The sequence below is a fragment of the Hippocampus zosterae genome, chromosome 21, assembly GCF_025434085.1.
Source record: "Hippocampus zosterae strain Florida chromosome 21, ASM2543408v3, whole genome shotgun sequence".
Classification (NCBI taxonomy): domain Eukaryota; kingdom Metazoa; phylum Chordata; class Actinopteri; order Syngnathiformes; family Syngnathidae; genus Hippocampus; species Hippocampus zosterae.
The window spans coordinates 9531356-9552302 of record NC_067471.1 but is presented as its reverse complement, the minus strand read 5'-3'; the positions used below and the strand labels follow the sequence as shown (position 1 = coordinate 9552302).

The following is a 20947-nucleotide window of genomic DNA, read 5'->3' as shown; positions in this document are numbered from 1 at the left end:
TCCCCACTGAGCCTCTCATTTACACCACAAACGCACTTTCAACAGATTAGAGTTCGCGTTGGGTTAGCGAAGGGCAATATATCGACTGTTGACCCTCTGAACTTTGTCTGATCAGTCCCGCATGGCAGGACTCCCTTAACACGCGCATGTGTTGATACCTAAACGGAGTCTTCTTCCCTTCCCTGCCCACAACATTCAGGAGTTGGGAAACAAGATTTCTCCTCTGACTAATTCCCCGACCACAAAGCCTCCATTGTTTTTTAGTGTGCCCCCCCCCTTCCCTCTCCAGGACGCCCCCAATTAGCAGCAGGGGCCGCAACAATATGGAAGTGGCTTTTGACAGCAGCAGTCAGGCCACGATTGCGCCTCAACGCTCACAGCACATTAGGGAGGAAAAGCATCAGGATTATCTTTCCAAATGATGAACCGAGTTCGTGTTCAAGCAGCGCAAATGCTCTGCAAGTTTTCCAGTGCTTGACATGTTCGTTCGACAATCAAAACGTGTGTCGAAGGTGGCTACCGAGTGGGACGGTAAGAGTGTAGTTTCCTGGTTTGATTTTCAAAATAAATTACAGACGCCGTAGCACACGTGGGCTCCATCACATTCACGGGCAAATAATAAACAATGACAATGACAAAGATTGAAAAATAATTTAAAAAAAACAACAACAACAATCATACATTTCTGCACACAATTTAAACTTACGACCACATCTTAAATTTCAATGAACAATAAGTAGTAAATAAACGTTTATAATTATTGTAAAAATGACAAATGGATGCTTTCATTCGATCATAAAAGATCAGAATCGAAGGTAAAAGCAAAATAACAGTACAAGACAAAACGAGAAGGCGCAAAGTGTAACCCGAAAAAAAAACTATGCGCGTCGTTTATTATGAAAGGACTTCCGGGGTTCGCTGCGGCTCACGGCTGTTGAAGGTAACTTGACAGACGCGCGGGGGCGCTACGGCCGGGGAGGGAGAGGAGGAAGGTTCTTCATCATCATCATCATCATCATGATCGCGCTCGCTTAGCTTGACAAGAGCGCGACCTCCGAGCCGAGTACGACGCGCACGAGCGCTCCTCGCCGAGCTAGTCACCGGACATTCTTCGCAGAGGTTTGGAGCAGACCGAGTCGGAGCTTTTCGGGACCCGTTTTAAAGCCCTTTCTTTTTCCCCTGGGAATGTTTTTCCAAGTTGTTTGGGCACACCGGGATGTAAACACTTCCCCGGGTTTTCCATCGCTGTGACATTTTTTTAGGGGAAGTAGCGAAGCCGCAGGACGACGCCGCGAGGGTAAGTCGCCACTTTTATTTTAAAGGGCACTTTATCCAGGAAATAGTCGGCTCCTTCTCAAGAAGTGCGTGAGCAGCCAGCTTCACGCCGGACTCATGTTACAAAACAGCCAATTCGGTGTCCGCTTGGACGCGGTCAAGCCACGGTTGACTCGCCGAGCAAAAGTTTTGTCGTTGGTGAGAGATTCGGGATGATCGGCACGCGTTTCAATCCCCCTTGCACTTGGCTTGACGCGGGGGGAGGGGGGCGGGGCTTTTCCAAGCGCTTTTGAAGGCAGCCGGCGCCGCTGCTTTCACCTAAAGGAGCGGCTGAATTGTTGCTGCGTTGAATTCGTTTTTTTGTTTTTGCTGCTATTTACTTCGGATCTCGGCTGGCGTGAACTTTGACACGAATGCCGATCGGTTTACGTCGGGCGTGCAGATGATGTACAGCGCGCCGACCTGCATGTGCGGGCGCCTTGCCTGCTGTTTAATAAGGCGACCTAGATGTGAGCCTCCCCCCGCCCCCCGCCTCCCCTCGTTCGAGTTTGGCACGAGGGGACGAGTGGAATGTGTCTGGGACCAATCAGTACGCAGAACATCTGGAGCCTCTCCGCGCAGCTCCCTGGGCTGATCCTGTTGAGCAAGTCTGCAAACAGCCTCGAGAAAGCCAACACCTCTATTGATTGCAGCGCTTCACGTCGGAATATCAGGCCAAAAAGAAGAGAAAGTCGTCACGTCTACTACTACTACTACTACTACGTCTACTTTGGTCCTGACAGTCAAAATTATTTCAAAGTAATGAGTAGAAGAGGACGCTGACAGCAATCAAGTCACGCAAAAATACAGGACAGTACATTCACAAAAAAAATCAACTACAGTACTGAAATACTTGTTGTTGCATTCCAAGACTGACATTGATGTCAATTCATGACCTAGAAAGAATGTCAACATAAATCAATTTGATATCTGCCTTTTTGGGGTTCGGGTTGCTAATGTTATGCGGTCATTTGGCCAGCAGACGGCGCTTCCACTTTTCAAATTCAAGTGTAATTCTGATGACGTCATTCATTTGCGCCGTTGTAGTGCAGCAACTGTTGGATCGTCTCTTTCGGAAAGGAAGGTCCACCGCACACCAAACAATGTGGACAAAAGCTGAAACCGTATAAGCGTATGAAAAAAAAAAAACGTTGGCAACTCCCCAGCCACGCATCCTCCCCGCTACTGTACTGTTTGTTTTTTTCTGAGGTGACTCATCCGATGACAATGCAGCACCGGGCGGTTGTTTTCGTCTTGGTTTTTCTTTTTTAAATCCCATGACGGCATCGGGAAAAATACTGAAAGACTCCCAACTGGTTTTTGGAGTTTGAGTTGCTTTGCCACTTTGGCTGAGCGTCCATGGCCTTGGCGCGCGTGTTTGCACATGAGCGGGGCGTGCGCCGCCGCTGTTTGGTTTTCCGGCAAGGGTTCGAAGGTCGCGTTTGCTCGCGAGGCCGCGTGTCGCTCCGCGCCACCACTTGCGGTGGCCACTTGGATGTCGTCTTCCTCTTCGCACGCCCGCGTAGGGGTCAAAGGTCACTCGGGGGTACAGTCGCCGATGTCGATGTGACAGCGTTGATATGGAAACGTGCGTGTGGAGCCGAGGACTGAGTGGAAGACGCTCGGCGGGAAGCCGCATCTCATTAGCATTGTCTGTGCCAGGCGGGAAGCTGCCAGTCGCTCGCACGCACACACACACACACATACACACACGCAACGGTTTTCAAGGACACAGAGCCGACTGGATGACCTCCAAGCAAACGGCAGCCCCTTGATTGCGTGTGTAAATCTGCACATTGGAAGGGTGCAGTTGCCATCCAGGGCTCTGTGTCCTCCTTGGTCCGACTTTCCCCGCAGTTCACGTGGGGGCGGGGGGGAAAGCCCCCACTGTCCCTTTGGAATTCCAGCCTGACGTCAGTTAATGCGCAACACATTTGGAGTTGGCTCGCCTCGTCCATCCCCGCCTCGGCGCTTCGCGCACCCTTTAACGTCAACGACTGTGCGTGTGGGGTTCATTGAAGGCCCCAAAACGGTCGCTTGTCAGCCGTCGTCCACGCAGAAAGGGGGAGGGTACTTTTCGATGTGCCACCGGTCAGGAAGAAAGCAAAAAAAGTGCGCTTCAAATTTTAAAAATGGTTTCCTTTGTATCCGATGAGGCGGATTCTTCAGTTTGGGGTTGTAGCGCCTCCTGTGGCGCTTGAAAGCCAGCGCATGCGTTTGTTCCCATGTCGACAGGGAGGAAGGGGCTGCGTACGCCTTGTTGCTTTAAACGTTCCGGGAGTCCCTTGGGAGGTCGCGTGAAAGTCCTCGCTTGTGCCGTTTGAGTTCTTGGTCCGCCCCCGAGCGAGGTCACGACCTTCCGAGCCTCGCTCAGGAAGTCGTTGAGGGCCATCCGCGCAGGAAGTCGGCTTCCTCTCATTCCTCGCCGCTGTCCATCCCGGATGCATTCCTGGACCACTTTGCGCCAGCCACATTCCGAGGTCGGCCTTTCCGAGTCCGTTCGTCTCTTTTTTCAGTCGCTATTTGGAATATTTCTCTCCGCCAAGCACCCCGTGCTGCGTTTTTAGGTCCGGAAAGAGCCGCGTGAGCACACTTTCCTCGGATAGGATTCGATGAAGTTGGACGTGGGCCAAAGGCGTTGCTTGTGTCCGCCGGTTGACTTTGCCCCCGCTGTTCTGATGATGGCGAACTTGCCAGTCACTTCTCCACCACCCTTTCATCAATTTTCATCTTTTGATAATTCATCGCAATAAATATTGAGACGCTGCCCCCCCCTCCCCCCACCCCCTTTCCCGGCTGCTGGCGTGGTCAGCACTTCATATTGGGACGAAAGATGAATGGAGCGAGGCTTCAAAAAGATCCCAATCTGCGCCGTCACGAGAAAGACACACACACACGCCCCCCCCCCGAAACAAAACTCCCTGTGGTGTACTTGATGCAATCAGGCCCGAATCAACTAAGCACATCAACATGTTTCTTCAACGAACTAATCATTAAACGATGACAACTTGAAATGAGCGCCTACCTTCGTGGGCAGCCTGTCCACTCTCGTCCCGTTTTTCAAATGCTTCTCTCGGGCCTCCGGATCGCCGTTCTTTGCCAGCGCCATCGGTGACTTGTACACGAAATGAGCTTTGAGTGAGAATAACCAAAATAAAAGCTATATCGCAACAACTCTGGCCGCAAGCCGCCATTTTAGCCTGCCGGTAACAACTTCCGGTGACGCAGTTCACCCGCCCGCCCCCTCGTAAGTCAACCTGCTTTATTTTATTTTATTTTTTAAAAGACTTTTTTTTTGTGAAAGTGAGACTGGTAGGATGATTGGGGTTCAGTGTGCGTTAACACAAAAAAATATAGATATATTTTTTTGTTTTGTTTTGTTTGCTCGACAGTGCTCGCGATCGACTTGGGACCAGTCTTAGAACGAGCCTTTTTTTTTGTGGTTTGTTTTGGAGTGGTGGTCGCTAAGATTCTTCTTCTGCCTCAAGGTTTTGGAAACGCTGTACTTGCGGCCGTTGTTTCGGTTCCGTGCCAGCGGGGGGGGGGGGGGGGCGGAGGCGGAGGCGGCGGGCTGTTGAATGTGGTCAGTGTCGGTCCGCCTGTGTCGCCCCCTTTGTCTGGGCCTCTTTGCGCCCGTCCAAGTTGTTACCCCGTGGTACCGTTGCGTCGCCTCCGAGCTATTTCGTTTCGCGATCGTGCTTGTGCGAGGACGTCCCGAAGTGGGCGTGTCGAGATCTCCCGAGGCGGGGTACCTAATGAAGTGGCCGGCGCATTCTGCATATTTGCAGCACGATGAGTCATGACTTGGTCCCAGCGTGATGGAAGAGGCCAGAACCTCTTAAAAAGCTTCAAGTGGTGTGCAAATCCCCCCCCCCCCCCCCCCCCCGACTTCAACTGCATTTTGTCTTGGAGGTCACCCCTTGAACGGTTGCAAAGTTTAGATTCAAAGTCTAAGAAGGTTTTGCTCTTCAGGTTCCCTTGCCGGTCGGTCGGCAGCGTCGATGGAGCGCCGCCGGGCGTGGCCGTTCCTGGTGACGGCGGCGGCGACCGCCTTCCTCTGCGCCTCCTGCGCAAAGAACCCCGAGTTCCCGTCCGACACGCTCATCAACAACGTGGTGCGAGACCCGCGCACGGGGCGTCTGTACGTGGGGGCCGTCAACGCCCTGTACCAGCTGTCGGCCGACCTGGTGGCGGAAGCCCGCGTGGAGACGGGCCCCCGGCGCGACAACCGGCAGTGCACGCCGCCCATCACGGACGCGTGCGAGGACGCCGCCGTGACGGACAACCACAACAAGCTCCTGCTGGTGCACGGCGCCGGCGACGGGCTGGTGGCGTGCGGCAGCATCTTCAGGGGCATCTGCTCGCTGCGGAACCTGAGCGACGTGGAGCACGTCATCTACTACAGCGACAACAAGGGCGAAAAGTCCTACGTGGTCAGCACGGAGGAGAGCGTCTCGGTGGTGGGCGTCATGTCCTACTTCACCAAGGAGAGAGACAACTTCACCGTCTTCCTGGTGAGGAGCCCACGCCGGCGGGCGCTTTGTGTTGGTTTGTTCGGTCAGCGCGCCCAAACTCAGTGTCTCCCCCCCTAGGTGGCCAAAGGCTACGGCAGCCACGACAGCACCAAGCTGATCTCCACCCGCATCCTGCGCGACTACGGCGAGTGGAACATGTTCGAGAACATCATCGACGCCTCGGCCGTGCAGGCCAACCCCTTCGTGCTGCGCTACCTGCACGACTTTCGCTTCGCCTTCAAGGACGGCGCTTTTGTCTACTTCCTCTTCTCGCGCACCCTCGGCGTGCAGGACACCAAGAACTTCACCTTCGTCTCGCGCTTGTGCGAGGACGACCAGAGCTACTACTCGTACACGGAGCTGCAGCTCAACTGCAGCGCCTCCAACCGATTCAATAAAGTTCAGGTCAAAATGCCGCAAGTCGCCCCCCCCGAAGCGCTTTTCTTTTTCTTTCAATGCGGTTGCTCTTGCGCCCTCTGCAGGCCGCCTACGTCGCTACACCGGGCGAGGTCCTGGCTCAGAATCTGACCCGCTCGGGCAAGTACGGGCCCGTCCTGGCTTCCGACAAGGTTCTCTTCGCCACGTTCACCTCCGACGAAGATCCCGGCACCTCGGCCATGTGTAGGTTCTCGTTGGGCGCCGGGGGGGGGGGGTCGCCACTTTTGATTGTGGGCTTCAGCGGCTTGGGCCTTGCGTTCGGCAGGCATGTACCCTCTGCGCGCCATCAACACCAGGCTGCGGGAGATCATCGGCGCCTGCTACAGCGACGGCGGCCTCATCGGCGACCAGCCGGCCGTCTACTCGCCGTACTCCACCAAGTCGGGCGGCTTGTGCGGCACCACCAACCAGGTGAGCCGTCGGCGCCGAGCTCCGGCGGCGCTTTTGACGCCGCGTCACGCCGGCTTCTTCTTCTTCGCCGCCTTCAGCGCGACATGGTGTTCAAGTACAAGTGCGGCGAGGAGTTCCTGCCGTCGCCGCTGGCCAGCAAAGCCAACGCGGCTCTGGCGGCCGAGCCCTCCCTGGTCCGCAAGGGCGTCATGACCGCCGTGGCCGTGGCGGTGGAGATGGGCCACGCCGTGGCCTTCCTGGGCACCGCCAACGGAGAGGTACGCCGTGACCCCGCCCCCACTTCCACGTGTCAAAAGGCACACGGGAGCCCACGCCCGCCTTGTTTCCTAGGTGTTGAAGTTGCACCTGGCGCCCCACCCGGAGGTTTACGGCCGGGCGTCGGGGGAAGTGACGGGCGACAGGGTCAACAAGGACCTGCTGCTGGATTCGCAACTGCGCCACTTGTACATCACCAGCGAGAAAAAGGTGCTCCGTTTGCCTTGACCACGCCTTTGCGCTCCTATCAATGAGTCGGCTTTGCGTTATTTACCATCGTCATCAAAACGGAATACTGTCAAAAAAGGCAAGAAAGCGTTTGATGCTCACCATTGGAAACTGTCTTAGATCACCAAGGTTCCCGTGCAGTCGTGCCACCTCAAGACGGACTGCCAGTCCTGCATGTCCCTCAGGGATCCGTACTGCGGCTGGTGCGTTCTCGAAGGAAGGTGGGCGCCGTTTTTGACGTCTTTTAGCCTTGCAACCGTCGTCGGGGGGTGCCTGGCGGGCCTGAGGCTTCATCTGGCGGCTCTCGTGGCAGGTGCACCAGGAAGCAGGAATGCGGCAGGTGGACGGAGGAGAACACGTGGCTGTGGTCGCCCAATCAGCAGTGCGTGCAGATCCGGGCCTTTGACCCGCCCAACCTCAGCTGCCGCAAGACGCAGCAGGTACGCCCGCGTTCCGACAGGGCGGCGGAGAAGGTGCCGAGCGACTGATGGACCGGTGTGTCCCCCCCCCCCCCCCCCCTCAGGTGGACATCAGCGTTCCGGCGCTGCCCAGGCTCAGGCAGTCGGACCAGCTGCACTGCCTCTTCGACGGGTCGCCGAGCCGCGCCGTGGCGCTGGGCAGCCCGGCCGTCGTCACCTGCTCCTTGCCGGACCCCGCCGAGATCCCGGCCACGCCCATGCAACAGGGTAAAGTCCGCAGCTGACAAATAAGTGGTCCCGTGCCTGAAGGGGCCGGGGCGGGTCATCGGGTCGCCGCTACTGTACAAAGTCGGCGTGTGCCCATGTGTCCAGACTACGTGTCGGTCCCGGTGAAAATTGTGGTGAACAACAAGGTCGTGGTGACGTCGGGGGACTTTCATTTCTACAATTGCGCCGCCACAGTCCGGAAGAATCCCAAAACGCCGTAAGACAAACAAACAGCCACTTGCACGCCTTTCTGTCACTCCGCCAGTCTCTCTGTTGCAACTTTCCGCTGACGGCGGCTGGAGGAGTCGCAAACAGGCATGCAAGAGGACTTGACTGCATTCAACTAATTTTTGGGGGGGTCTAGTCACATTATGCATTTGGAACCCGTGTGTGTGTGCGCGCGTCAGGTGCATTTCGTGCGTGACCAGCGAGTGGGGCTGTCAGTGGAACGCCCGAGAGCACCGATGCAGCGACATGGACGACGCGCTGGACGGAAGTCACATCGTCAAACCTCAACAGGTTCAAGGCGGCTCCCTTTTGCAAACGCGCAAAAAACGACAACAAAAACGGCGACTCCATGCTAACTTGTGAATTTCATGTGTGTGTGTGTGTGTGTTTACAAGCCGGAGCGTTGTCCTCAGTTCGAGTCCCCGGAGCCGCTGCTCATCCCCGTGGGCGTGGAGGTCCCCATCAGCTTCCAGGGAAGAAATCTCGACATCTACTCGGTGAGGACGCAAGCATCGGGAAACTTTGAAAGACTTTTTTTTTGTCGGCACAAGATCGGTCTGCATCAGTCTAGTCCAGGGGTGGGCAAACTTTTTGGCTCGGGGGCCGCATTGACAAACAAAAGACCAGTAGAAGCAGAGCGATAGAGAGGTCCTAAGTGGTCGAAAAGATCCCCTCCCCCCTTCCCGTGTTCTGCAACTTATAGTCGATGCGCCACCTGGCGGTGAAATGCCTGTCATTACAAGTCCAAATTGAAATGAAAATCATTCACATCGAACCTTAATTGTGGACCAACCTTAGGCAGGCCGGATTAAAAGGATCAACGGGCCCGCGGGCCATAGTTTGCCCACCGCCGGTCTAGTCTGACGTCAGCGAAACCCGTTTTTGCGTTGAGGCGTCGTCATGTGTAGCGCGCAAGGGTTGAAGGTGTGGCGTGGCGTTCAGGGTCGCAGGTTTGTGATGGGCACGGAGCTGATGAAGCAGACCGAGGAGGAGGTGACGCAGGAGCGCGGCTCCAACTTCAAATTCCGAGGATACGAGGTAACGCCCCCCCCCCCACCCCCGCCCCATTTGCGTCGCCCTTCCTTCGTGACAAAACGCCTGCGTGCAGTTTTCCTATGACGAGCGGCAGGAGGTGAACGTTTCCTTCCACGTCATCGAACGGGACACCGAGCGCAAGATTGACAGCAGGCTCACGGGTGAGCGCGGTGGGGTGGGGGTGGGGGGGGGGTCAAAATGGTTTTGATGAAATCATGACGTCCCATGTCGCTACGTGTGGCGCGTCAGTGGTGGTGTACAACTGCTCGGTGGCCAGAGACGACTGCAGCCTGTGCAAGCACGCCCACCCCAAGTACGAGTGCGTGTGGTGCGACGCCTCGCGGACGTGCGTCTACCGCCGGCTGTGCCCGGCGCCGCCGCCCACCTCGTGCCCCCCGCCCCAAATTACAGACGTGAGACCCACCTTGATCCACGTTTGCCGTTGGGACTTTTGATGGCGGAGCTGGGTCGCGCTTTTCGCCTTCAGATCGTCCCTCGCTTCGGGCCGCTGAGCGGACGCATCGCGGTGACCATCAAGGGCTCCAACATGGGCATCGAGAAGGACGACGTCAAGCGCATCAGCGTGGCCGGCGTCGAGTGTCGACACCTGCGGGACAAATACTCCGTCTCCACCAGGTAGCGGGCGTCCGCGCTGGCGTTTCCAAAGTCTGCACACCCCTTGACGAGCCATCGTCTGTTGCGAGGGAGGAAAAAAAAACAAACTCAACAAATCGTGACCCCCCCCTAACCCTCCCCTCCCTCAGCGTGGTGTGCGAGATCGGGCCGGCCAAGCCGCCGCCGCCGTCCGACCTCCCGGTGGAGCCCAGCAACAGCGGCGTGGTGGAAGTGGAAGTGGACGGAGGGCGCACGGGGAGGTCGCAGGTGGTCTTCACCTATCGGGTAAGGCGCAAGGATGTCAGTCAATCGGTCTGCCCCCCCCCCCCTCATCGTTTTTGTTGTTAGTTAGCGTTAGCGTAAATAAAGAAATCCCATGGCGATGCGCGTCCATTTTGTCCAGGACCCCCAACCGGAGACGGTGCATCCCGGGAAAGGTCCGGCGGCCGGCGGGACCGTCATCACCATCGGCGGCCGACACCTGGACACGGCCACCATAGACGACGTCGCCGTCTCGGTGGGCGGAGTTCCGTGTCAAGTGTGAGCCATCGCATCGAAACGTCGCCAGCGGACCAAGACGCCTTTGGCGCTCCCAAGTACTCAAGCGCCCCCTTGTGTTCAGCCTTTCCTTCGGCGAGCTCATCACGTGCAAGACGGGAAAGTATGGCGGAGCCAAGGTCCCTTCCGACCTGCTGGCGGTGAAGGTGAACTACGGGCGCAACACCAGCAAGGAGGTGGCGGGGGCCTTCCAGTACGCCGACAACCCCAAGGTCGCCGACTACTCGCCCAAGTCCAGCTTTGTGTGGTGAGCGCCTCGGACACGCCTTTTTTTTTTTTCCTCTCACTGACGTTCGTTGCGTGTTCAGCGGCGGGCGGCGGATCGTCGTGACGGGAAGCGGCTTCGATTTAATCCAGAGGGCCACTTTGAAGGCGCTGCCCACCGCCGATGACTTCTCGCCGGACAACGCCACCCTTGAGGTGGGCGTGGCCCGCGCGTCCATCCGTCATCCCCGTCTTTCCGTTCTTTCGACCGCTGTATTTTTTTTTCAAATCAGTTTGCGCAAGAGTCACTGAGCAAGAACGACAGCGTGTTGGAGTTCCTGTCGCCGGCGGTGATCTGGAGCGACAGCCGCTCGCTGCGCGCCGTCCTGCAGCTGGACAACGTGGAGGAGGAGCTGAAGGCCTTCACGTACCACCCGGACCCCACCTTCAACGAGCTCTCCAAGACCGTCATCACCGAGACCAGCGTCATCATCGTCACCGTGAGCAGCGCCGCCCCCCCCCCCCCTCACCCCCCCTCGATCGACCGGCCGCCACTCAGGTTCAGCTTCCTCTTCCGAGCGCAGGGTCGAGGCTTCGCCAAGGCCATGACGGCGGCGGAGGCGCAAGCGTTCGTCGGGGACGCGTCCTGCAACGTCAGCATCCTTCAGGTAAGAGTGGCCGAGAAGAGGCCAGAGTGGGGAAATCAGCGCGCCCCCTTGTGGATGCCTTCAGGATGACAAGCTGATTCTGGATGCGCCGTCCTCTCGGCCGCGAGCCGGCTCCAAACGCCAACGCAGGGACGCGGCCAACGACCCTCTGGAGCTTGTGGTAAACGCCTGCCCGCCCGCCCGGTCAGGACGCCCGTTGAGCGGCCATGACGGCTGACGCGGCTCCTCGTCCAGGTCAAGTTCGGTCACGGCGAGTGGACGGTGGGCTCGGTTCACTACGCGTGGAAGGACGACATCCCTCTGGCCGTCATCGTGCCCGCCGTGGTGGTGCCCATGCTGCTCTTCATCGCCGTGTCGGTGTACTGCTACAGGTGAGGGCCGAAGCCCGCCCCCCCCCCCCCCTCGGCCTCCGAGCAAACCCGCTTTGCTCTTCGCAGGAGGAAGAGTCGGCAGGTGGAGCGCGAGTGCGAGAAGGTCAAGCATCAGCTGGAGAATCTGGAAGAGAGCGTGAGGGATCGATGCAAGAAGGAGTTCACGGGTACGAGCGGGAAATCCCGGCTGGCATCTTTCCTTTCTTTGCCGCTCTGATGCCCCGCCCCCGCCACTTCAGACCTGATGATGGAGATGGAGGACCACACAAGCGAGCTCAGCGAGGCGCGCATCCCCTTCCTGGACTACAAGACGTACACGGAGCGCAACCTCTTCCTGCCCCCCAAGGACGGCGCCGGCGACGCCGCCACGGTGCCGGCGGGACGCCCGCACGTGCCGGAGTCCCGCAGGGCCATCGTGGCGCAGGCCCTCAACCAGTTCTCCAACCTGCTGAACAGCAAGCCCTTCCTCATCAACGTCGGTCTCTCGGCCGTTCGTCTCCAAAGCCCGAGCGACATCCGCCGCTAGCTCACAAAGTCTCGTCCTCGCGCGCGTAGTTCATCCACACGCTGGAGAGGCGGCCCGACTTCAACGCGCGAGCCCGCGGCGATTTCGCCTCCCTCCTGACGGTGGCGCTGCACGGCAAGCTGGTCTACTACACCGACATCACCAGGACGCTCCTCCTGGAGCTCATGGACGAGCACGTGCACAGCAAGAACCCCAAGCTCATGCTCAGGAGGTCTGGCCAGCGCCGACTGGTCGCTTTTAGTCCTTTTTTTCCCCACCGTGCGACCAATCAAACGTCTGCCGTGCGCTCCCGCAGGGCTGAGACGGTGGTGGAAAGGATGCTCTGTAACTGGATGTCCATCTGCCTCTACCAGTTTCTCAGGGTGAAGCGCACACACACACACACATCCATGCTTTATGTTTGCGCCATCTCACAAAAGTGAGCACCCCCCAACCCCCCCCACACACAAAAAGAGACATGAGGGGGGTGTGCACACTTTTGAAAGTCTGTCGCCCCGGTGCGCGTTTACCGTCGCAGGACAGCGCCGGCGAGCCGCTCTACAAGCTGTTCAAGGCGCTGAAGCATCAGGTGGAGAAAGGTCCCGTGGACGCCAAGGTCAAGAAGGCCAAATACACGCTCAACGACACGGGCCTGCTGGGGGACGACGTGGAGTATTCCGTGCTGGTGGGTGGACAAAAAAAAAAAATTCACATACAAGTCGCGGATTCGGAGGAATTGGTCTTGTGTGTGTGCGCTAGACCCTGCAGGTGTTGGTGCACGGCGAAGGCCCGGACGTGACGCCCGTCAAGGTGCTCAATTGCGACACCATTTCTCAGGTCAGCCTTTCTCCAGTCCGGATCGTATTGGAGCTGAATTCCCTTTTGATGTTCCATCGATTGACTTGTTTTTGCTCGTCCCGCCGCCCAGGTGAAGGAGAAGATCATCGATCAAGTCTACAGGAATCTTCCCTTCTCGCAGCGGCCTAAAGTGGAGACTGTGGCGCTCGGTAGCCAACACACACTCGCAGTGATTCCTGATTGATTGGTTAATTGATGATGGCTATTTTTTTTTTTGTCGCCATCGATCGGTCCAGAGTGGCGTCCCGGCTCCACGGGTCAGATTCTGTCCGACCTGGACCTGACTTCGCAGAAGGAAGGACGCTGGAAGAGACTCAACACGTTGGCGCATTACAACGTAAGAATCGCAGTGCCGAGGTCTTAACAATGGCGTTTAACGATCGCAATTAACGATGGCGTGGCGCCGTCCTTGCAGGTGCGGGACAACGCCACGCTGGTTCTCTCCAAAGTCTTGCACGCTCGCTCCTTCCACCAGCACCCGGACAACCACGAAGAGCGTAAGCGTTCGCTAACCGTGCCCGCGCGCGTACGTACCTTAAGTGGGGATTGCGCTGCCGCCATCAGGCGACGCCCTGCTGGAGGAGGACAACACCTTCCACCTGGTGCGGGCGGCCGACGAGCTGGACGAGGGGAAGTCCAAGCGAGGCAGCGTGAAGGACAAGACCAAAGCCATCACCGAGATTTACCTGACGCGCCTGCTCTCCGTGAAGGTGCGACGGCCGGAGCGCCGCCCGCAAAGCTCACGTAGAGTGCCCAAATGTGAGAGGGGGCGCCGGCGCGCATCTTTTTCAGGGCACGCTGCAGCAGTTCGTGGATGACTTCTTCCGCAGCGTCCTGAGCTCCGGCGCCAGCGTCCCGCCCGCCGTCAAGTACTTCTTCGACTTCCTGGACGAGCAGGCGCTGCGGCACGACAACGTGGACGAGGAGACGCTGCACATCTGGAAGACCAACAGGTGCGAACCCCCGCGTGATGAGACCTCTGACCCCTTTGACCCCGGCCCCCTCACCCTCAGCTTGCCGCTGCGCTTTTGGGTGAACATCTTGCGCAACCCTCACTTCATCTTCGACGTGCACGTGAACGAGGTGGTGGACGCCTCGCTGCACGTCATCGCCCAGACCTTCATGGACGCCTGCACCAAGACGGAGCACAAGCTGAGCCGGGTACGCGCGTCCGCTCCGCCTCGCCCGCGTAACTCGCCCGCGTCCGCTCGAAAGCCCATCGCCGTCTTCCGTCCGTGTCCCCGCAGGAGTCGCCCAGCAACAAGTTGCTCTACGCCAAGGAGATCTCCACCTACAAGAAGATGGTGGACGAGTGAGTCTCTCTCGCTCACGTGCGCAAAATGACGTCAGAGGCACCCCCCCCCCCATGCCCACTTTTCTCTCTTGCAGTTACTACAAAGGAATCAGACAGATGGTTTCTGTCAGCGACCAGGACATGAACACGTACCTTGCCGAGGTGTCCAGGGTATGTGCATGCGCGTGAGCGTGTGAGCGCGCGTGAAAGTTTTGACGCCACTCTGTGTGCGTGTGCGTGTGTGCGCGTGCGTGCAGCAACACACGGACGAGCTGAACACGCAGCTGGCCTTGCATCAGCTGTACCAGTACGCCAGCAAATACTACGACGCGGTGAGAAGTGCGCTCGTCCAGCCATTCGGAAAGCGCGAGCTCGCTGATGATTCATTTGCTTCTCCAACCAGATCATTCAGTCCCTGGACGAAGACCCGGCCGCCCAGAACCGACAGCTGACGCTGAGGCTGCAGCAGATCGCCGCCGCCCTGGAGAACAAAGTGACGGATCTCTGAGGCGCACGACGACACGGTTGCAAAACTGACTTGAATCGGACCAAACCGGAAGAAGGAAAAGTGACCAGGAGCCCCGCCCCCTCTTCTTTTTTTACACCACTGGACCAATGAGAGGTCCGCGCCATTTTGTTGTTCGATTATGTGCCACTTCCTGTGTGCGAGGCGCCTTCACAATAAGTCACCGGAAGGAGTCAAAAGATCCTGTCAGCTTGAAAACAAACAAAAACGTTCGCTTTATGCAGGATCCGTTGACGAAAGAATCGTGCCCCCCACCCCCAACGTGCACTATTTGCTCATTTTATAAGCCGCTCTGTGGTACTTTTGTGCTCTTTTTTAACTTCGAAATGTGAAGCTTGGGTTCTGATATTCAGACGCGTTGAGTGGCTTATATTTGACGGCTTGTCACAACAGACTTAAACGGAGCCTCGGACGAAAGCCGCGCGGGGGAAAAAAACGTTTTGGTTTGGATCCGCACCCCCCACCCCCTCACATCATATTCTGCAGCTCCGTGGGCTTCACTTATTTGACCCGAATGTTTGTTTCAGACACCGCGGAGTGCCTTGAAAAGAGCAGCTAGAGACTCGGTCTGGAATGTGTTTGTGACTTGTTTTGCGGCAGTCGATTTTATTTTGCGGTTGTGGAAGCGACTTGAATGTGGAGAAAGAAGAAGAAAGCGGTACGGACGCGTCACCACCGTTCATGAGATGTGACTTTGCGGGCTGTGGGCGTCATGTTAGTTTTTCATGCACACCCTACACCTTTTTTTTCGTGACCCCAAAACAGTATTTTCTGGCCGCGATCTAGTATTTAGCACAAATGTGTATGTTGTGTGCCAGAATTCCCGTTCCATTCCTCTTATCACGACGCGTTTTGGGAATAAAAGCGTTTGGACGGACCAAATGGGCACAAGACGAGACTTTTAAGAAGCCCAAAGCAGCGGAGCAGTAAAGGACTTGTGGGGAGCAAATCCTGGAAACCGCCAATGAAATAAAAATGTTTCTCACCCGAGACCAGTCGCCGTCACTTCCTGTGTACGCACGGCCGCACTCTTCATCCCTCCGTCCGCTTCTTCGGAAAGATGGCAAGCGCGAGTTCAACGGCGACAGCAACACGGGAGGCGAGAAAACGCTCAACGCTGCCTCACAAGTACACGATTCATATTTAGGATGTGACTGTGACTGGAACAGTTAAAAAATAAAAGCATCTGAACCTGATGTTGACCTATTACAAATCATTTAATGTCCTTTCATAATCCCGAGCTTCTCATAATGTAAAATTGTGCAGTTTGAACGATAGCACTGCAATCAAATGCGGGATAACAACTCGATTCAAACAACTCATTTAAAATCTATTGCACATTAAGTTAAATCAAAACGCAAAATGTTAATTTTTTTGACACAAACTGTTGTCGAAGATCGCATGAGAATGTTTTGCATTTCACGGTGCAAAACAAGCAGCTGTCATGATCTTTGAAGGGATTCAACCAAAATGAAGTGACAGCCGCCGTCGTTTTCAACATTTGTCACATTTCTTGGCGTACCACAAGAGGGAGCTCGTGTAACACTTTTGGAGAATTACGAAGAAGACGTTTTCGAGCAGATCATTCAAAATGCATTGATTGATCAGAAGCCCGATTGTGTGCAAACTAAGAGCACAGGTTAGTAAATGATGAGCACGAGCACAGTGTGAGCAACAGATTTCTTTTTTTAAACAGCAACTTTAAATAACGTTAGAAATCGCAGCAATAGAATAATCGTTTCAATCTTTCTCTTCCAACAACAAAGTGTGTGTGTGCCGAAATCAATAAATAAAGAAAGATGTCTCTAAGGCGAGTGGCACATCTCAGCTGAGGTAGGCTGAATGGCGCGCGCGGGAAGGGGGGGGGGGGGGGGGGGCGAGCGTCTCAGCTGAAGTAGGTGAAGACGACGGCTTGGATGGGCAGCCGACAGACGGGACACAGCTTGTTGTGCTTCTTCAGCTTGCGGGCGCACACGTAGCACGTCATGAGGTGTCCCGTCTTGCCGTGGACGATGCAGCCGTTCTTGGGCCGCGACTGGCAGATGAGGCACGGCTCCAGGCACGACTCCGGCAGCCGCATCTCGGCCGACGCGCTTCGCTCCAGCTCGGGCGCGCCCGCCGTCTCCTGGGAGTTGCCGAGCGACGACTGCTGCGAGTCGCACGTCCACAGCTTCTCCTGCGAGGACGAGCTGCAGGACGAGGGCGGCCGCGAGGCCGGCGCCTCCCGACGCTTCTGCGACTCCTGCGAGTCGGGAGCCGAGGAGGATTTCAGCGTTTTGCCGTCCGGGACGTCCACGCCGTCCTCGGCGTCCAAAGCTTCGTGAGGGAGAGGAGGAACACCGCGCCAGTGAATACGCGCGGCTCACGTTCCCGAGCCGACGGGAGGACGGATGTCGTCGAAACTGACCCGGAGCGTCGACGCCAGCCTCGGGTCGGGCCAGCAGCGAGGCGCTGTGCAGCCAATCCCGGCGCAGGCGCCAGCAGCGCAGGCAGTTCCTGGAGAGAGGCGGGTTGGACTCCTTGCAGCCGTCGCAGCTCCAGTAGTCCTGACGACGGCGGCGGCCAAAATCAGGCCAGCCCGGGGCAACAATCTCGTCGACTTCATCCGGTACTCACAGCTTCGGTGATCTCGGTGTCTTCGTCAAACGAGTCGTCGTCATCCTCCTCGAATATGGTGAGCTCGTACACCTGCAGGCAAAAATAAAAAAAATTAATTAAAGTGTCTACGGTGCAATTTGGGCGGGAAAGGAGCGCGGCTGTTTGCCAACCTGATCGTCAGCGGAGAAGGCGTCATCGTCGTCTTCGTTGTAATCATCCGAGTCGATGGACTCCACCTCGAATTCCACGCTGAAGTTGTCGCTGTCCGAGTCGCTGGCGATGGCGGCCGTCGCGTCGGACCTGGCGGACTACAAACGCGCCAACTTCAGTCGATTCCATGAGAGGGGCACCCGACGTCAAGGTCTGTGGCTCACGTTGCTCGCAGTCTCTGACGAATGGCTGTTGCGCCTGTCCCGCCCGCTTGCCAGTCCACCAATCACACACCAGGACAGGCTGTCATCAAAAGTGAGCGAGTAGCTGTCCGAGCGGCTCCTCTTTGCACCCTCGCCGCCGTCCTCGTCGTCGTCCGCCTCGGAGCCGTTGTCTTTTTCCTCGCCTGGTAAGCCGGCAGAGGGACCTGGGCGCAGGGGTCGGGCTCTTTAGACCTGAACGGGAAGCGTCAAGAGGTGATGACGACTCACCTGCGTCGTTGCTCCTGGAGCTCCTGGTGCGCCTTCGCCGCCGGCGGCGGATGTTGGGAGACGAAGGGCCACTTCCTGCCACGCTTTCCTAACACGACGAGCGCAAAGGAGCGAAAACAAATGACTCACGCGCACAAACGTGCGGCGGCTTCTTCACAGTCTGTTTTTGTGGACGCCCTCTCGTCACGTGCATCCATTTTTTGTTTTGTTGAAATGGAAGTGGAGCCGCCGTCTGACCTGTGTGGGTTGTTGCGTCTGGCTGCCGCTGGCCGCTTCGGCGAAGCTTCGCGTCGACTCTGCGCAAGCACAGACAGACAGCGCTTATTCATCTCCTTTGCGTGGCTTTTTTTGGCGTGCCGGTGCTACAACAGTACAACACTGGCAGAGGACGCCCTACCTTCTTGGCTCCTGACGATCACCAGGTTCTTGGAGAGCATGGAGAAAAAAAGCCTGTCCCCCACCCCCACCGAAAAAATAATAAAAAGGTGAGGTTGAGCGTGAAAGGCGTTTTCCGTCGGTTTGCGTTTGGTCCTGCACCTCACCGAGGTTCTTTCACAGAGAAGGTGTCGACTCCCAGGATGCGGCCCAGCGCGTCTTGGGCGCAGTGCACGATGTGCTGCTGCTTCTTGTCGAACAGCTGCTTCTGGATGATGTACTGGCCCAGGTAGAACATCACCTGGCGATAGCACATTGGCAAATTTGCTCCTAACTCATGGCACGATCCGCGTGACCGATCGGGCCGAGCTGTCCGTCCGTGTCCTACCTCCTTGAAGGTCAGGACGTCTTTGGTGGCGCCCGCCAGCTTGAGCAAAGCGGAGAGCTCCAACTTGGGCCGCACCTGAACACAAGTAAGCCGCAGCCGGCAGCTAAGTCGCCAGGCTCCATTTCTCATTTCCATCCATTTCTCTCGCGCTCTCAGATCGAGGCTCATCGTTTGCGATAGCTTAAGCGCAGAATAAAAACAAGGAATTGACTGGAGAGCCTCACCACTTTGTTTTCATCAGAGGTGTCCATGTTGTCGGTTGACATGCAGGCAATCTGCACGGAAACACACAAACGCGATGTCAGTCACGGAGCATCGCGGCAACCAGATGGGCGGACAAGTTAGCGAAAGGAAAAACGTGTGTTCGAAAAAAATAAAATAAAACTTTGGGAATGATGCTGCCCCAAAAAAAAAAGTTTTGTTGACAAATTGTTTGACGAGCCCCCGCCTTCAACAATCGTCAGAACCGACAATAATACATTCATGTCGCCGTCTTGCTGCGTGAAAATCTTTTAGAAATGACAAATTCTTACCGGCCAGCCTGTCAGCAGTCCATGAGTGCGAGTGCAAAGAGTTAAAGTGCAGAGTGGAGGGAGAGAGAGTTGAGGCAAAGACTGCGGCTGGCTCTTATAGAGCCTCCGGGACATGTCAGGACTAGACTGGAGTGTGAGTACACTCTGTCAAGTCAAGTGGACCTATCACGGCCAGCCCAGCTGACTCAGCGGCACGCCACCAACTGGAACAGCTGATTACATTTCACACACACACAGACATGCCGGGACTAGTCCGATCACATGACTCAACACTAACCCAAACCAAGCTAACCAGGTCCACATCCGTGTTCTGAGTTTCAAGAAGTGAGACGATTGTATAACATCACTTTGAGGCGGCTCTTAAAATGCGAGGCAAATTGTGCTTGCTTCAAGCCGTTTCTTACTCCCATTTGGCGGTGACTTGCAAATTTGACACAAAGAGAGAATTACACATTGCACATCCGAACACCAACTTGTTGACCAAACCATACAGGTCCGCTCGCTTCATGCTAACAATATGCACGTGTCATGCAAAATGCCATCGATGCAGGAATGAGTTCTAACCTTTAAAAAACTGCTACTTGTCAATTACGCGCATGCAAACGTTTGCGATTCCACCAGCGGCTCTGCGGATGACGTCACCAGAGTACGGCGAAATACGCCCGGACATGTCTCGGCGCGCGTGTTTGTGCGCGTCCGTGTCCGACTTCCATCAGACTCCTTCCTTGAATGTAGTCGTAGCGCCAACGCTCCAAAAACCCGCAAGGACGTAGCGGAGCGGCGCAAGAAGTATTTACAAAAACCACAAAGTGATGCCTGTTTAAGTGCCTCTCGCGACAACCGGCGGAAAACGAACACCCAAACTTCAATTGATCTTCAAGCACGTTGTGTGCTGATCACAGAACCAAAAAAAACCTAAAACGAGTTCGTCTTTGACGCAAAGCCAATCTACGACGCCCCGTCTCTGGTGCTAACTCGACACAAACGTCGAATAGTGACGCGGGTGTCCTCCAAACCGCCAGACAGCCGATCGAAAACGTCCGCGTTCGAGTGCCCTTGGCCTCCGTCTGGTCAGCCAGGAAAATCCGTGGCTCCGTGGCCTACTAGCGCTCGGCTCAATTCACGCGAACAACCGCCAATTCCTGGTGTTACGAGCGAGCTTTATTTGAGACCAATGTGATGTAATGGTCGTAATTAACGTACCCGTATCGTCCAGTGAACGTTTTTAGTCCAATATGTGGTTTGTTCCACAGTTTAGACTTCCGCTCGAGGTGCTCGTGTTTACGTCTTCCGTCCGTGTGAGAGCGCCTCCACAGGCCAAACACTGACATTGCGTCAATGGCTCTCGGGCCTGTCGTCAGTGTTTGTGTGCGTGCAACTTGAACTGGCCCACACAAAGACTGACTGGTCAAATGCTTTCACGTTTTCATGTTCACTTTTCTGTCCAATAAATTGTTCAACTTGAATTTGAGTCTTTGCCTTTCATGACCAAATCCATGTGAGGGTGCGGAGGGGGTCAGCCTGGTCATCGGTGGTCTCGCCATGCAACCTAATACCGTTTCCACTGTGCCGTGCGGGCTAATTCCGTTTTGTGGTAATGTGTCTTATGTTGCCTTGTATTTGTATCGTATCAATCAAAGTTGTATGGAATCCTGCGGATCAATTGTCATCACGTGACAGTGAAAATGCAAGCTTACCTGTTTT

The 20947-nt window shown here is 56.2% G+C and overlaps 2 protein-coding genes across 4 annotated transcripts; one reads left to right on the top strand and one right to left on the bottom strand.

Annotated features, from left to right (window-relative positions):
• The first annotated feature begins 982 nt into the window (after window positions 1–982).
• Window positions 983–15698, top strand: LOC127593851 (plexin-B2-like). 2 transcript variants are annotated; one of them, XM_052055562.1, is made up of 41 exons: window positions 983–1297; window positions 5311–5828; window positions 5907–6233; window positions 6311–6449; window positions 6532–6677; window positions 6755–6934; window positions 7008–7142; window positions 7281–7381; window positions 7474–7600; window positions 7684–7846; window positions 7952–8063; window positions 8254–8365; window positions 8470–8571; window positions 9017–9112; window positions 9183–9270; window positions 9359–9522; window positions 9597–9745; window positions 9874–10009; window positions 10128–10264; window positions 10347–10529; window positions 10591–10702; window positions 10780–10986; window positions 11071–11154; window positions 11219–11314; window positions 11389–11525; window positions 11592–11692; window positions 11765–12000; window positions 12081–12262; window positions 12347–12413; window positions 12569–12715; window positions 12790–12867; window positions 12959–13037; window positions 13125–13225; window positions 13304–13385; window positions 13453–13598; window positions 13681–13841; window positions 13902–14049; window positions 14136–14200; window positions 14278–14353; window positions 14440–14514; window positions 14586–15698. In XM_052055562.1, exons 2-41 carry the CDS (start codon window positions 5316–5318, stop codon window positions 14688–14690), a joined length of 5595 nt encoding a protein of 1864 aa, XP_051911522.1. In that variant the 5' UTR covers window positions 983–1297; window positions 5311–5315; the 3' UTR covers window positions 14691–15698. The 2 variants fall into 2 exon arrangements, with proteins under 2 accessions (XP_051911522.1, XP_051911521.1); XM_052055561.1 differs by having other exon boundaries at window positions 5287–5828.
• Window positions 15699–15906: 208 nt separating this feature from the next.
• mdm2 (MDM2 proto-oncogene) lies at window positions 15907–20842 on the bottom strand. Of its 2 annotated transcripts, none has more exons than XM_052055571.1 (12): window positions 20447–20842; window positions 18935–18985; window positions 18711–18785; window positions 18490–18623; window positions 18345–18397; window positions 18185–18243; window positions 17948–18035; window positions 17681–17883; window positions 17477–17614; window positions 17325–17396; window positions 17116–17254; window positions 15907–17024 (listed from the first exon to the last, which is right to left on the bottom strand). In XM_052055571.1, the coding sequence occupies exons 2-12, from the start codon at window positions 18974–18976 to the stop codon at window positions 16594–16596; spliced, it is 1434 nt and encodes a 477-aa protein (XP_051911531.1). In that variant the 5' UTR covers window positions 18977–18985; window positions 20447–20842; the 3' UTR covers window positions 15907–16593. The 2 variants fall into 2 exon arrangements, with proteins under 2 accessions (XP_051911531.1, XP_051911530.1); XM_052055570.1 differs by lacking the exon at window positions 20447–20842 and adding an exon at window positions 19244–19842.
• Between the last annotated feature and the right edge of the window lie 105 nt (window positions 20843–20947).

What these genes read in the sequence shown, in the direction of transcription:
- LOC127593851 (XM_052055562.1), top strand. Translation starts at nt 5,316, where the DNA reads ATGGAGCGCCGCCGGGCGTGGCCGTTCCTGGTGACGGCGGCGGCGACC. An exon ending in TGGTGCGTTCTCGAAGGAAG is followed by an intron (nt 7,382 to 7,473) that starts GTGGGCGCCGTT and finishes CTCTCGTGGCAG; the next exon opens with GTGCACCAGGAAGCAGGAAT. An exon ending in ATGCAAGAAGGAGTTCACGG is followed by an intron (nt 11,693 to 11,764) that starts GTACGAGCGGGA and finishes CCGCCACTTCAG; the next exon opens with ACCTGATGATGGAGATGGAG.
- mdm2 (XM_052055570.1), bottom strand. Translation starts at nt 19,357, where the DNA reads ATGTCCCGGAGGCTCTATAAGAGCCAGCCGCAGTCTTTGCCTCAACTC. An exon ending in ACGTCCTGACCTTCAAGGAG is followed by an intron (nt 18,624 to 18,710) that starts GTAGGACACGGA and finishes TGCTATCGCCAG; the next exon opens with GTGATGTTCTACCTGGGCCA. An exon ending in CTCCAGGAGCAACGACGCAG is followed by an intron (nt 17,884 to 17,947) that starts GTGAGTCGTCAT and finishes CCCTGCGCCCAG; the next exon opens with GTCCCTCTGCCGGCTTACCA.